General features: G+C 49.4%; 1 protein-coding gene across 1 annotated transcript in view; it reads right to left on the bottom strand.

Moving 5' to 3' along the window:
* Positions 1-235: 235 nt before the first annotated feature.
* Positions 236-16,618, bottom strand: part of CDC5L (cell division cycle 5 like) — a 211,680-nt gene continuing 195,297 nt past the window's right edge. Inside the window, exons 15-16 of the mRNA XM_085610524.1 lie at positions 4,138-4,350; positions 236-975 (exon numbers count right to left, since the gene is read on the bottom strand). Coding sequence (XP_085466650.1) covers positions 850-975; positions 4,138-4,350 — 339 coding nt within the window. The 3' untranslated portion in view covers positions 236-849. The remainder of the gene's footprint in view (positions 976-4,137; positions 4,351-16,618) is intronic.

Here is a 16,618-nt window from a genome sequence, read left to right as displayed (position 1 = left end):
GAAACTGACGCAATTGCACTGGGGTGGGTGCTACATAGCTTCGGTGACACCATCCAACGTCACTTCCAGCAGCAATAGATAGCAACCAACCCTACAGGCATCGCACACATTTTGAAGTCTGCAGGTAGAGGTATCGGAAATGTAGTTATCATTTCGTTGTTAGTTATCACAAAAATGAGGCAGAGTGATGGAATACAAATGCTGATTTCAAACACCAAATAATCTGACAATTTACTTGGTGGAGGACGATCCGTAAAACATTTACATGGATTTATTGCATTTACAGTTATAAAAATAGCTTCACGAAATAAACATTTTCATGTACATAACATTTAAATTGCAATGCAATATTCATACATCAATGACCATTGCTGTATTATCTGTTAAACAGATAGAGAAACTCTAACAAGAGGAACATGTCAGATCAAATAACACACATTCCAAATATACCCAAAAAAACAAAAGACTGCATGAATGTCATTTTCACATTTGTCAAGTTTGAAGTACACTGCTACCATGTAACACACAGCGACCCATTTTTAATAATGGCAACATTTCTTAAGTAAAGCGGACAACATTTGTTTGCAAACACTGAATCAAAGACAACCAAAACCAAATCAATGACTGGAATGGCATAATTCCATACTATGATTCTAGTATTATAGTAAATGAGCATATGTCCAAATAATTGTTTCCAAAGATTTAATATACATTAATATTAAACAAACATATTTGAAACAGAAATGAGTGTGACGGCAATTAAGAGCCTATAAGTTACCAAATAAAAACCTATTTTTATTTTTCAGACAAACGAGAGTGCTAAAATCTCAGTCCGTGCAAGAATAGCATTTAAGCAGTAATGGGTTCAGCCTTAGGAGTTGGCTGCAAAATCTCCTTTTCACGCATAAGATCTGCAAATCGTTGCTGAAGTTCTTTTTCTCTTTCCTGTTGCCGCTGGACATCTTCTTTAAGGAACTGTAATTAGAAGGGGAAAAAAAATGTGACATGTCTTTACAGCTGCCATTTTTACATTTCACCACAATCTTAAATTACATCAGCAACAACAATGGTCAACTCAAAGCAAGTTACAGAAAACTTTGGCGTATCTTCGCCTTCCTCAAAGATAACCAGTTGGTTTATGGTCAGCACAAAGAGAAGAAATGAATGGGTTTGACTCCATTCTATAGACGAAAATAGCTAATAACCCCATAACATTTAAAAAACACAAAATGCGGAAAGGAAACTCTCTGGCAGAATGTAACGAATTAGAGAGAGAATGACGCATCTCATCCATAAATACAAGCCATTCCTTCTAATCACAGACACCTGAAAATGAGCAACCAAGATATCTTTGTCAACAAACCAGGAGGAAATCCATCAAGCAGTTAGCCAAGATTGGGCTAAAAATAGATGGAACCACTGACTGACTTTATACGAACCATACCATTAGATGTCAGGTAATTATCATTAACAAAAGGATATAGCATAAAGCCTATTTACCTAACATAACATAAAAAAAAAATATGCACTGTTTTATAAAGTACTCACTTTTCTAACAGAAAAGTGCAACTAAGTTTTTGAGTTCTGCATCTACAATAGCATACTGAAGGCCCACCAGTATTAACATTCATTGTTTTTGACATTTGCCAAAACTATTTAACTTGATCATTGCACGCTGTGTGCTATAAAAAAAACACAAGTTACTTACCTGTAGGCTACAGTTACTGATTTTGTGGCCTGTACCTAAATGTCACAAAGTAATCCCTCACTTTTATTGCTTGAAATAGGTTGCTCAAATCTCCTGGATGCTCTTTCAACAAGCATTTGCAATGCAATAGGACTCGCATTTACTGGAGACCTATTGCTTTGCAAACGGGAATGCGCGTGGCGAGAAGGCACAAAGGGGGGGCAGGATGGCACGAACTGCGGGAGGCACGCAAAGAAAATAGTACTCACAATGTAAATAAAACATACTGTGCAACACTCAAAGTAAAGGGGCCAGTAGCCATGGAAGGATACAAATGACATGGCCGTCATAAGGAGGGACTAACAAGTCTAAAACCAATCAAAAGGCAGCATTTGTGAACTAAGCCAATAAAAAAGATGGGCGGAGCTTCCACTCCATACTGAATACTGCATGCCTCGCAACGCGAGCAGCGCATGCACACTGCCGCTATAGTCTCGACCTAAAAAGGATATAAAACTTGTCAGTGACTGGCAGAGAATCCGCGGAGGTTGTTGGATCCACTAGTTGGACTATATAATTGTCCCGATCACTTCCACAACGACCTACTGTTTTCAGAAAGTTTTCCTTTTATATCATCAGAATGATGATCACCGCCATCGCATATATTCACAGGAATAAGCTCTAGTGATATATGAGCAGAGGCCCTGGAATGGCATTGAGCATGTGTCTCTGATTGGTTGTGGTAGTTCCGTTATCTCTGGCAGCACAGGATGAATAGTTCGGGTGGGGATTGGTGTAGGCCGGTGAGGTGGGTCTGGTGGTTCTGCAGGTAAGTGGGCATAATAGTCAATCACCACATGGGTCGTGTGGGCCAGAGTACTTCTCCAGCTTAGTTTCTAGCTACGTCACAGGTGGCTGTAGTTAAATCTTGCTCGGGACACATGTTTTGTCAGTATTTTTGATGGATGTGCCCCTTTTCCTGCTTTGGTATCCACCGTCGATCGGGCAGTAATGCCTGGTAATGTCATCAACAAGATGGCCTTCGACAGTACTGTCACCAGAAGGTGGTTTCTTTTTCTTCGACAAGTTTCTAGGGGGGCTTGGGGATGGCACTGTCACTCGCCTCACCTTCGGCAGAGATGCCACTGACAATAATTTTGACATCTTTGGCTGTGGTGAGGCTGATAGTGGCACTAAGACAGATGAAAATCTCCTCTTGATTTTGTGCACAGGCGAGAACACAGGCCTTCTCGTCATCATTAGGGCCTTTTAAAGATTTTTCCTGAGCTCACAGGAGGTGAAGGCCAATTTGCCTGCAGAAAAGTATATTTTTTCGCTCATTTGGCAGTGTCCAGAAAGCATTTATGCACGGCCTTCTTCTCAAGGAGTATGCTCTGGACTGCTTCGTCACCAGAAGAGGCGGCCTTAGACTTAGACCTGTAGCCACCCCAGGCACCTTCCATTGCGGTCGTTGAGGATTGTGGACGAAAAATATCTGGAGATGTTAGTCTTGATCTGGGTGTTGAAAAAATATACGGATTGAGTGTATACAATCAGAATAAACCCTAATTTTGCCCCAAATCTCACATATTGTGAAGAGATTTCTTTTTTTTTTTAAAGAGGATGCCATTTGAGAAAAATGCTCCTTTCTCACCTAATCTAGATGCAGTGGTGAATGACTCAACACTCAAACTGACATGAAACCAGATAGCAACTGGCAGAGAATCCACAGGTGGGCGTTGTGATTGGATCCACTGGATTATATAGTTGTCCTGCTCAATTAATGTTTTCTGGAAGTTCTCCTTTTATAATAATGCTTGAGAAGGATTTCTGGAATAAAATGTAGACATATGTCTGAAGAGAAAGCAAAGCTTTGGGGTCTCCCTTTACACATGGCGTGCATTAGAAATCTGAGGTGAGATGGGACTCTGGAAGGGGTGTCAGCCTGTGCACTTTCACCTCAATGACTGGACTTGGGCTCTTTTGAAATGAGGGCTACTGAAGTGATAATATTTTAAGGCCTGTTATATTTTCATACTACTTTTGTAACATTAATGTGGGATTTACACCCCAATGGCTGGGAATGATTCAAGCATGTGAATCTGTGAAAGATGCAATGCTGGAAAATTCATACAATATACATGCACATCAATATGCTTGTCTCAACGATGGAACATTGCTTCTAGGGTACAATACCAAGAATTTTGTATCCATCTAAGTCAGCAATACTCAGGAACACTTGTAAAGAGCACTCGGTTACAAACACTGTGAAAAATTGACAATTCTAGCTTTCTGTTTTTGTGCTTGCTATGCTGAATATTTGCTTGTCCTTAACCATCACAACAGTAATATATGTTGTTAATTATTATTCATGGATCAGATATTTTAGTGAATTAACTCAAAGCAATAGTGTGTACAGCAATTCCGTATACACTATAAGTGATTGTTACCTCTTGTCTTCTTGGAATGGCAATATCTTCGTGTTTCTTTAATTCCTCAAATGTACCCATTTCGATATTTGCTTGTTCTATCTGATCCCACAACTCATTTAGCTGTTTGATAAGTCCCATTGCCCGTGACTGGTAACCACCAAGCAAAATTTTCATCTTTTTCTCCATCTTTGCAGCTCTTTTGGCCTCTGTTGTCATATGTCCTCTGTTGATCTAAAAAGAAAGCAACAATTTTACACATTCAGTAAACGAGAACATTAAATATACACAAGATACTTTCTTCTAGTATCGCACCATGAAATAACATTTTAATTTTTCAAAGCAACATCGGTGGTATTAGTGTGACTAGTGCCAAGTGTAATAAGCAAGAATCATGGAAAGATCTGGCGACTGAAAACCACCCCAGCACTGAAAAGGCCTATTTACAAAGGGGAAAGAAATTGCACTGTCTGCACTTAATTAAAGGACAAAAGTTGTGAAAAACATCCTAAGATTTTGGAATTTCTTAAATAAGTATAACTTCCTAGATTATTTCTTGACACCCTCATGGTGACTAACGACAGAAGTATGCACGCCCTTTCTTTTCACATCTCGTATAGGAAGTACATTACTTCTGTTGTTCCCTAGGATCAAGGATAATGCAGTTGTTCAATTTTGTGTGGAAGATCAGGTGGGCAGGGCCGAGGGTTTGAATATGCTACTTACCAGTATGCATCTGTTCTTGGCATGTAGGGCTGCTGACATTCATATCTGTGCATAGATCGCCGCCTAGTGTTGGGTCCGGATGTTTGCACGTTGTTGTCCTGGAAGAGTCTTCGAAGTATCCTTGGATAGGTGACTCCTCCCCTGGACTACAGTGCGCATGGGCATCCTCTCCATCCTCAGATTGTTTTTCGCCATTGTGGCAGTGATGGAGTAGATACAGAAAGTGATGACCATGCTTGCAGTAATTCTGAGAGCTGCAGCTGCGACAGGCGCCGGGGAGGAGGGAGGGCGATATGAATGTCAGCAGCCCTACATGCCAAGAACAGATGCATACTGGTAAGTAGCATATTCAGTTCGAGGCATGTGGGCTGCTGAATTCATATCTGTGCATAGAATACATAGCAGTGCCCTCTATTAGCGGCGGCTACCCGTGCCAGCTGCAGCGGTCTGAAAAAGTGTTTTGAGAACAGCCTGTCCTACAGCTGCCTGCTGTTTTGACTGCACATCTACGCAATAGTGTTTTGTAAATGTGTGTGTAGTGGACCATGTGGCTGCTCTGCATATATCATGCAGGGGAATATTTCCTAGGAAGGCCATGGAAGCCCCCAACTTACGTGTTGAGTGGGCTCGTGGTGGAATAGTTAATGTGCGTTTTGCCTTTTGATAACAGATTTGAATACACTTAACTATCCATCTGGCTATCCCTGCTTTGGAGATGGCGTTACCTTTGTGGTGTGGGGCAAAGGCAACGAACAGTTGTTTTGTCTTCCTGAATGGTTTAGTCCTGTCGATGTAGTACATGAGGGCCCTCCGTACATCTAGTGTATGTAGTGCCCTTTCTGCAACAGTTTGTGGGTTTTGGAAGAAAACGGGCAGTTCAATAGTCTGGTTCATGTGGAACTGTGATATTACCTTGGGCATGAACTTGGGGTTGGTACGTAGTACGACCCTGTTAGCGTGAACCTGAATAAATGGCTCTTGAACGGTTAGTGCCTGGAGTTCACTAACTCTTCTGAGGGAAGTGATCGCTACTAGGAAGGCCACTTTCCAGGTAAGGAATTGAATCTCGCATGAGTGTAGAGGTTCAAAGGGTGGACCCATCAGGCGTGTGAGGACCAAGTTGAGGTTCCACATTGGAGCCGGTGGGTGACTAGGTGGAATGACTCGTTTGAGCCCTTCCAAGAATGCTTTGATGGCAGGCACTCTGAATAGAGAGAGGTGCTGCCTGGTTTGCAGATAGGCTGATATTGCGGTCAAATGGACACGTATAGAGGTGTACGCCAGATTGCATCGATATAGGTGTAAGAGATAACAGATGATGTTTTGGATGGATGCGTCCAGCGGGTTGATGTCATTATTTCCGCAATAAATGACGAACCTTTTCCATTTGGCTGCATAGCAAGCTCTGGTAGTGGGTCTCCTGGCCTCCTTGATGATGTCCATACAGTCAGGTGGCAGGTTGAGATAGCCAAACTCTAGGACTTCAGGAGCCAGATCGCCAGATTCAGCTGTTGCGGATCTGGGTGCTGAACCTCTCCATGGTTCTGCGTCAAATGCGCGGGTTTGATCCGCAGCCTTTGATGCGGCACCACGGAAAGTTCGAGGAAGGTGGTGTACCACGGCTGGCGTGCCCACGTGGGAGCAACTAGGACGAGTGTCAGGGAGTGTTGTCGGAGTTTGCGGGCCACTAGCGGTATCAATGGCGCTGGGGGAAAAGCGTACGCAAATCTGCCGGACCAGTTCATCCATATCGCATTGCCCTGCGACTGCGGATGTGGGAATCTGGCGGCGAAGCTTGGGCATTTTGCGTTTTCGCTTGTCGCGAATAGGTCTATCTCCGGATGACCCCACTGCTGAAAGTACGGTTGGAGTACTGATGGGTGTAACTCCCACTCGTGCATTTGGTGGCTGTGTCTGCTGAGCAGATCCGCCATCTGGTTGTCCTTGCCAGGGAGGTGTTCCGCCATGAGGAACATGTTCCTTTGAATGGCCCACTTCCACATGCTCTGAGCCAGATGAGACAACTGTGGAGAGTGTGTGCCTCCCTGTTTCTGTATGTAGTACATTGCGGTCATGTTGTCCGTCCGGATCAACACGACCTTGTTGCATAGATGTACTTTGAACGCCTTCATGGCTAGGAAGATTGCCATCAATTCCAGAAGGTTGATGTGCAACTTCTTTTGTTGTGTTGTCCATAGTCCTTGCACTGTGTAGTGGAGTACATGAGCTCCCCATCCCTGGAGAGACGCGTCCGCTGTCAGTACTATTTGTGGGACAGGCTCTTGGAACGGTCGGCCCTTGCAAAGGTTTTGTGGATTCCACCAATGCAGAGAGTTGTATGCCCGACCGCTCACCAACACTAGGTCCTTTAACTGTCCTTGAGCCTGATTCCACTGACGTGCTAGGCACTCCTGAAGTGGGCGCATATGTAATCTCGCGTGCGGGACTATGAAGATGCAGGAGGCCATCATGCCTATCAACTGCATGAACACTCGCGCTGGAAGTGAGTGATTGGGTTTGAATTTGGAGATCAGCAGTTGTATGCTGTCGATCCTCACTAAATTTGGCTGAGCTGTGGCCGCCAGAGTGTCTATAGTCGCACCTAGGTACTGTTGTACGTGTGCGGGCTGGAGATGGGACTTTGGATAATTCAATGAGAATCCCAGACTGTGAAGAAGGTGAATGGTGCGGGACATGTGGCTTGCACATTGCTGGGCTGACTTCGCTTGAACGAGCCAGTCGTCTAGGTAGGGGTAGACGTGTATATGCTGCCTCCGTAGATGTGCTGCCACCGTAGCGAGGCACTTCGTGAAAACCCTGGGCGCTGTTGTCACGCCGAAGGGAAGGACTTTGAACTGATAGTGCTGCCCCTGAACAGTGAACCTGAGGTATTTTTTGTGTGAGGGGTGGATGGGTATATGAAAGTACGCATCCTTGAGGTCCAGTGTGGCTAGGAAGTCTCCCTGCTTGAGAAGCGGAAGGACTTGCTGTAGAGTGAGCATATGAAAGTGCTCTGAAAGAATGTACTGGTTCAGGGGTCTCAGGTCCAATATAGGTCTGAGCGACCCGTCCTTTTTTGGAATTAAGAAGTAGAGGGAGTACACTCCCGCACCCTGCTCGTGGATGGGTACGACCTCTATAGCGCCTTTTAGAAGCATACTTTGCACTTCTTGCTGTAAGAGCGTTAAGTGCTCTGAGGACATAGGACGGCTTCTTGGTGGTATTGTGGGTGGAGTGGAGGTTAACTCCAGACAGTAACCGTATTTTATAATATCTTTGACCCACCTGTCCGTGGTGATGGAATTCCACGTGGACAGGAACCTTTGTAGCCTTCCCCCGACAGGTGTTATGTGGTCGGGAGGAAGGGAGAGGGCGTCACTGCTTGTTCTTGGGGGAGGACCTGGTGTTGCCGTAGCCGCGTCCTCTGCCCTTTGTGCTGGAGCCACGATATCCACCTCGGGTGTTTTTATCATAGGTGGTCTGTGTATTGCCTTTGTTATATGTTTGTTGTGACCCCTGTCCTCTACCTGCTCCCTTGTTTCCGGGGCGACGAAAGGAGCCGCTCCGAAAGGACTGAGTTTGTAGTGCGCCCATGGACTTTGCAGTGTCCGTATCCTTTTTTATCTTTTCGAGGGTGGTGTCAACCTCTGGCCCGAATAAATAGTCGGGGTTGACGGGCTGGTTCAGTATATTGTTTTGTACCTCAGGCTTGAATCCTGAGATCCGTAGCCAGGCATGTCGTCGCAACATGACGCTTGTGTTTATGGCTCTGGCAGCCGTGTCTGCAACATCTAGTGCGCATTTGATGGAAGCGTTCGTTAGTAGCTGTCCTTCTCTGATGAGCATTTCTGCGCCTTCCTTGAACTGGTCAGGGAGATGTTGGAATATTTGCTCAAGTGTGTCATAGTGCGCTCTATCATAGCGAGCAAGGAGCGCCTGAGTGTTGGCTATGCGCCATATGTTGGCAGCTTGGGCGGCAACTCGCTTGCCAGAGGTTTCTAACACCTTGGACTCTTTGTCCGGGGGAGGAGCGTCACCTGTTGTTTGCGAGTGTGCCCTCTTGCGTGCATTCGCTACGACGATGGAGTCGAGTGGTAATTGTCCTCTGATGTAAGTAGGATCCCCAGGTGCTGATCTGTATTTTTTATCAATCCTGGGGTTTATCACTCGTGCCCTGGTGGGTTCTTTGAAAATGTCCTTGGCTGGTTTGAGGACCCCCTTCAACATTGGCAGAGTCTTTACATGTCTTTCTGAGGATGCAAAGGTGTCCATTAGAAAGTCATCTTCGATGGTATCAGAGTGAAGCTGCACCCCATGGTTATTGGCAGCACGTTCGATAAGAGCATTGAACGCTGCAGTATCCTCCGTAGGAGATGTCTTTGCCCCATAGAGTTGTGGATCCTGTGCATCGAGAGGTGCACTGGGGTCTGCAGGGTCGCCCCAAGTTTGATCAGGGTCCTGCTGGTCATCAGGGTCCGTGTCTACATGGTAGGGGACTTGGTCAGCCATGTAGTCCTCCAATGCGTCTGTGTCGGAGCGTGTGGGGGAGAACCGGTGTGGATCCTGGTAGGATGAATGGAAGGGTTCATAAAGGAGAGGTTCCGATTCTGCAGGCAACTTCCTTTTTAGTGGGATCCTGAAAGGGTCCAATGGCGGCTCCGAAGTTATCCTTCGGTCCTGGAGAATCATTCTGCCAGTGCCGGCGTCGATGATACGTGCTGGAGACGTCTCAGCAGGTGTGACCGTAGGTTGGGTGACCCGTGTCCTGAGTTGGAACATTTTTGGGATTGTTGACGGAGGCAAGCCGAAGGTAATGTTGGTCGGCACCGAAGAGGCTGCGGGAGCTCCGACCGAACCGGAGCCCGACGTGTCCTGGAGGACAGGTGTGGTTTTGCTGCCTTGCGTCACACCAGGTCGTACTTGGGGCGCCTTCGAGGCTTTGGCACCGGCCAGGCTCGTAGAGGCGGCCGTAGATTTTTTCGGTGCCGGAGGGTCATCGAGTCGGGGTGAAGAGATCACCGTCGAAGTCTTCGATACCTGAGGCTTAGGTGTCGTCGAGGGAGCGATGTGAGACACAGCAGGCGGTACGGCCCTTGGTGTCGTCGGTGCCGGTAGCCGAGCAGGTTTGTCGGTGCCGATGGCTTTTTTCCGTTTGTCGACTCCAACGTCGCCCGCCTCAAGTTCGGCACCGAAGTCCCTCTTGGTGCGGTCGGTGCCGACGCGGTGCGCTGGCGTCGAAGGCCTCGATCCGACCAGCGCTACTTTCAGTTTCGGTTTCGGTGGAACCTGAGCAGCTTTCGGTTTCGGTTTTGTGATAGGGAAACCAGCCTGTTTATGTAGTAATGGCTGCCGCTGAACGTCCGAGGCCGGGCCCGAGGGCGGGGCCGAAGAACTGCGGGATGGGTCTCGGGTAAGGCCCGAAGGCGATCCCTCGACCGGAGCCATAGGCTGTGGCACTGGTGTTTGAACGGTTTGAACAGGTAGGCCTTGTTCATCATTGGAGCTACTTTCTTCGGCCCCGAAGGCCTCCTCGTCGTCTCCTACCTCGGTGTCGTCTTCACCTCTGTGGAAGAGTGACTCGTCTTCCTCGTCCGATCCGGGTTCGTGTTCGGAAACGGGACTGGAGGGCAAGACTTCCAATTCCTCGACGTCCTCGGCCTCGCCGAAGATGTCTGTCGGGGCCGGTGCCGCGTGCTGCGCCTCGAGTCTCGCCGCTCGTCGATTCCGCAGAGTCTTCTTCGAGCGGAACCGGGCACAGGCCATGCATGTTGATTCGTCGTGGTCCGGCGAAAGGCATTTGTTGCACACCGGATGGACGTCGATGTGTGGGTACTTCGCATTGCATACCGGACACCTTTTGAACGGCGTCCTGGATTCCATCGTCGAAGTCGTCGATGGACAGGTAAATGCGAAAGCAGTCGGTGCTGAAAGTTAGTAAACTAACAAATTCTATCGAAACCCGATCGATAAACAGTACCGACGCGAACTAAAGGCCTTTTGGCCTCGAAAAAATATTTTCCTAACTTGAGCTAAGATAGCACATCCGAACCCAATGGCGGAAAAAAACAATCTGAGGATGGAGAGGATGCCCATGCGCACTGTAGTCCAGGGGAGGAGTCACCTATCCAAGGATACTTCGAAGACTCTTCCAGGACAACAACGTGCAAACATCCGGACCCAACACTAGGCGGCGATCTATGCACAGATATGAATTCAGCAGCCCACATGCCTCGAACATAATGATACTTGGAAAGCTATTTTCTCTCTACAAATTAGACAGTCTTTCATAGATTCCATGATTTCATAAAATCCTTGGTAAGCCTAACAATGCAATATGAAAGGCAGACTTATACACTAGTTTATGTGCCTCACTTTTTAGAACTTTTTCCAACAAAGTGTATACCTTAGCTCTGCCTTTTGTGGCCACCTTTAGCTCTCCAAGGAAAGGTGTGCAATATGAGAGGGTCGTTCGCAGACAAAACTATGATAGAGATTGATGCTGTAGTGACCGATAAGTGCTTCCTTACAGCACTGGATCTTTATCACATGTGCATGCTGTATTGGATAAGCAATTTTGTATACTCCATTTTTTGAAAAATAAGTGTCGAAAGATAAAATCCTTGTGGCCACCCCATTGAAGATTTAGTTTATTTAAAAAGAGCAGGGAAGACGTACAACATTTTGAATCACAAACTACTTAAAAAGAGGAAAGAAAGGGGACTACCCAAACAAATATTTTGAATATATTTCTCTGAACTTGAATGTTCTAAGCCTACTAGAATGTCACCTGAATGCAGCATGTAAAAACGTATTACCTCTCAGAGCAGCCTAAAACGTCTTTAGTTTAGAGTTACATTGGTGAAGTCACGCTACTGTGGTCATCAGATATGCATTAACGTACAAGTTACTTACCTGTAGTGACGATTCTAGCCGCAGATTCCTTAACGTAGAATTATCCCCAGGTGTGAGACTGGACCCGGAAAACATTCTTTGCCCCAGCATCACTGCGCGCCGGGGGGGGGGGGGGGCGGTACCACGCGACTCCGCCCTGATGTTGTACGCAGGAGTGACATCAGCGAGGTCACATAAGCCCCACCACGGCGCGCTGACATCAGTTTTCTTCAGAGAATTTTTGCACACCACAACGCGGAGCCATCACAAACAAAACTGTGGAGTATGGGAACAGTGTGCGAAAAATCAGTGAAACAGAAAAGAGAGAAACAAAAGGTGAGGAACAGCACTAGTTGGAAAAGTGCCAAGCACTAAAGGTACAAAAAACCATAGCGATGAAAGCCATAGCAGGGAAAGAGCAGCGCACCGCTCTGAGGAACACCCTTGCAAGCTAAGGCGACATGCTCCCTGGATGCAGAAAGCATGTGAAAAACGCCATAGCAGCAGAGAGAGAGAGAGAGAGAGAGAGAGAGAGACTGCAAGCACAATCCACAACAGTGAAGGGCAACAAGCCCGGAACAGAGGAGTAACAGCAATTCACCCCCAGACGACACCCTCAAGGAGGGCCGTATCCCCTGAAAGGAGTGAAAAAGGCCGAGGTACAGGCAAAAAAAAAAAAACAAAAAAAAAACGTAGAGGACTTCAAACGAATCAGAAACCCCAAGCAAGTAAAGGGAAAAAGTAAAAGTAGGCCCCTACACTGGAGAAAACCCCAGGTGGAGAGATGCAGAAGCACACATGAACCAACCGACCATGCATCACAAGGAAAGGGGTGGAACAATCAAGCAGAACCAAGCATCCTGGCCGGGAGGAAGCGAAGCGGAGACCCACAGAAGACAAGCCACCCGGAGGGAGATGAGTGCAGAAACCCAAACTGAAGGTCCTTGCAGGACGGGGAGGAAGGGCGGGCCGTGAAGGAATCTGCGGCTAGAATCGTCTCTACCAGATACATTGTTACCGAAGTATCTTGTACATCTGATAGAGACTATTAGCCGCAGATTCCTTAACGTAGAATAGATACCCTAGTCATACCCAGAGGGGAGGAGGGCCTGCGAGAGAGTCCCCCCAGTAGGAAGAAACACAGGGCCCCAGCAGGGGACGTGTTACGGGGACAAGAATGGTGGCCCAGCCCTTACCAAGCAGAAGTAAGCAAGAACAAGGTGAAGGGAAGACTAGGAGACCCCAAGCCCATCCAAGGGGCAACTGCCACAAACCCTCATAGGGACAGACAGCCGCAGAGGAGCACCCAGGAGGAAATGAACCACCCCAACTCCAGGGAGAAGAGGTAGAACCGGAGGCAGAGCCTGCCGTAGGAAAACACACAGCGATAGGGGACAGCCGAACAAGCATCAGCTGCAGGAAGCAGACAAGGCAGGAACGGTTCCACAGCCGAGAAACGCAGGTGTAAGAAGAAAGGCACAGGTGCGCAAAGCCCCAGCAGAACAAGAGGCAGGGCACAAGGGAGTGGTGTGCGCAGCTGACAACACCATGGAGCAGTGCACCTAGAACAAACCAGGTGCAAGCCGAGGGCAGAGGCCAGGGAAATTCAGAACAATCCCCAAAGGAGGATTGTTCCATACACACTGACCCATGAAGAGAAGTGGGACCAGCCGGAAGAGAAAGAGGAGAGACACGGAGGACGGACCCAAGCCGTCAACCAGAACACAGGAAAGACAGGAGAAACCTAGCCCCCCTGGAACACCAGACAGAGGACCAGGCCGAAACGCCGGACAGGAAGGCGGAAACGCCACAACACAACACTGTAGACTGCATGCCAGACTGGTCAAGCGATGTAGCGAACACTGAGAATGACAGAACCTGTAGCAGCGCAAGCTGCGCCCCGACAAGACAAGAGAGATCGCACCAGCAATATACAGTGACGCCAGGAAAGGTAGGGAACCCAAAAAAGGGGGGACCATACCTTCCCACATAGGGTATGATACGGCCCACTAAAACATGGCAACACCTCTTAGGGAAAAACCCGCAGCAGAAGACCAGAACATAAAGTTAGTGTACGATACGTCCCAAGAAAACATGGGAACACCTTAGGGAAAAATCCCGCAGAAGAGGACAGAACATAAAGGACCTGCAGATAGAACCACAGACGGCTTGTCAATCAGCCAATCAAAAAACACACAGAAGGCTCAACCTGAGGACACACATGGGTGGATCACAACCAAAGAACCACAAAATCCGAAGGGGCTGTATCAGCAGCCAACAGCACAAAGGGGGCAACTTAAGGACCTGAAGGCACTGCAGATCAACCAAACAACGCCGCCCATAAAGCAGCAGAGGACCGGCAAGCCAAGTTTGGGGGGAGGGGTTGGGGTGGGGGGGGAGGAGGAGGACGGAGCCTCACAAGGAGCTGCTGAATGGGTTTTAAACAAAAGCACCCCATCAAAGGGCAGGTCAATGAGACGCTACCTCACATTCTCAGGGAAACGCTATCCCTCAGCCAAGCATGGCGACGGAGAGCCACTGAACTTGGCATTGTGCAGCCAAGAGCATCAGAAACATCCAGGGCCGAACGAAGAATAAACGCGGCCAGCTCCCGGCCATCCAGCACATGGCGTCGCAGGTCAGTGGAGACATCTTCCGGAGAGGCAGAAGACAGAAGGGACGCCACTGAATTCCACAAGCTGGAAGTAGCCCTGGCCAACACACAAAGCATGTTGAGTGCTCGCAAAGCAGCACTAGAGGAAGCAAAGCGGTTCCGCCCTCATGAATCTAGCCATTGGGCCTTCCGTGACGGAGGAAACAACACTAAAGGTAGGGAAGGAAAAGCAGTCTGCAGAAGAAGGCCCTGGGTAGAAGGGTGGAAAGAAAGGCAGACTGGGTCGTGTGGAGTAGGACGGTGGCGGTGGAGGAGCGACTGGGGAACCGGATCCCCCGTGGCAGGACGTCCCCAGGCCCCCAGAAGGGAATTATGGAGTGAAGCTTCGAAAGGAAGAAGCAGCTCCCGTCCACCAGAGCACTGATGGAGAACCTCCAGCAAATGGTCCGTAGGGAATGGGGTGGCAGGGACGCCCATGTGCAAAATGCCAGCGGCCGTGGAAATGGCCCGGGCAAAGGAGGCACACGCCTCCGTAGGGCGTCGAGGGGGGGGGGGAAAGCAATTCCTCCATGGGCGACGGCTGTAAACTAAGCCTGCCATCCCCAAATACAGCTGGAGGAAGAAATGGCCAGCCCCGAATGGTGGAAGATTGACAGACGAGTGGGGGACCTGAGGTGCCTCTGGGGAAGGCTGTGGCAGCGGGGAAGGCGAAGAGCCCTCCCCGGAAGACGCCGGGGAAAAAGCCACAACGCGGCGTCTCCAGGGAAGAAGAGTCAAAAAGTTAACGAGCCTCCGGGGAGGAGGGGGCCTTCGGAGAAGAGTCGACGACCCAACGCAAACACGACGCCGTGGAGTCCGCCGCAGGCGCCGGCGTGAGGTCGACCGGCGCCGGAGGGGACGTCGAGACGACCTCTTCCACTACTTGCACCCTAGGAGAATGGGGCGGGCGGGCCGGCTCTGGAGCGGCGAAAGAACTGTGCCGACTCGACCTCCGACGAAGCAGCTGCCTGCATGGAGAGACGAGAGGGACCCGGAAACGCGCCCGGCCCCTAGCCAGCACCCGCGCCGCCGCCAGGTTCAACAGCAGTCAGCGCCTGAACGGCATCAGCTCGGCTTCTGGCAAGGCCGCCGCCAGCCCAGAAGACCAAGGAGGACTCGGGGGCGAGCCGCGAGTACCGGCGGCCTCCCGCGACACCACAGGGTCCCCCTCAGGGGTTTGCGGCGAGGCTGAGGCGCCGTGGGCCGAAGAGGGGAACCCCGTAGGGCCGCACCCCGACGACACCACACCTCCAGAACCTGAAGCTGAGCCCGTCTGCACCGGAGCCGCCGGCGATGCCACGGAAGGCCCCGCACGTGGCAAGGGATCCACTGACGTCCCAGGATGAGGAGGGGCCATGGAAGCCTTCAGAGCCGCAGCATAGGCCTCCATTTGATCCCTAGTCGCCCAGGCGCCGGGAAACGGCGGGTAGGGTGGCGACGAATGAGGCCGCATGTCCTGCGGAGAACCCACGCCCTCCACAGAGCGGGGACCAGGCCTCGGAGACAAGCTATAAGACTTACCAATGGGCGAGCGACGCCCTAGGGGCCTCGGTGACGGGCGATGCCGGAAGCGGCGATTCTGGGACCCTTCCGCGGGGACAGACGCAGAGACGACACAGATCTGGACAACCGGGCTGAGAGGAGATTCATCCGATGCTCCCGCTGGGACTTAGGCTTCAGATGCTGGCAAGCGTCGCAGTCTGTGGAATCATGGTGCTCGCCCAAACACCACATGCAAATAGGATGAGGGTCCGTCACGACATCTGACGCGCGCAAGACGAGCACGTCTTAAAGCCCGAAGGCATTTGCACACTGTCTCACCACGCAAAAGCGTGAAAAGTCGGCCTGAAAACAGGGCAGGGACACGATCCGGGTCCGCGTTGCACGCGGAAAAGAAGGAAACTGATGTCAGCACGACAGGGTGGGGCTTATGTGACCTCGCTGATGTCATGCCCACGTATGTCAGGGCGGAGACGCGTGGTACCGCCCCCCAGCATGCAGAGATGCTGGGGCAAAGAAAGTTTTCTGGGTCCAGTCTCACGCCTGGGGATAATTCTACGTTAAGGAATCTGCAGCTAGTAGTATCTATCAGATCAAGCATGTTTGCCCCCCCCCCCCCCAAAAAAGCAACACCAAGACATCTAGGGGAAGGAGACCTTACAACCAGTGTAGTGGGCCTTTGCCGACACTGGCACTGCAACTGGAATCAGATATGACTTCTCTATGTTTGTT

This window comes from Triturus cristatus, chromosome 6, assembly GCF_964204655.1.
Source record: "Triturus cristatus chromosome 6, aTriCri1.1, whole genome shotgun sequence".
Taxonomy (NCBI): domain Eukaryota; kingdom Metazoa; phylum Chordata; class Amphibia; order Caudata; family Salamandridae; genus Triturus; species Triturus cristatus.
This window is presented reverse-complemented; position numbering and strand designations above follow the sequence as displayed.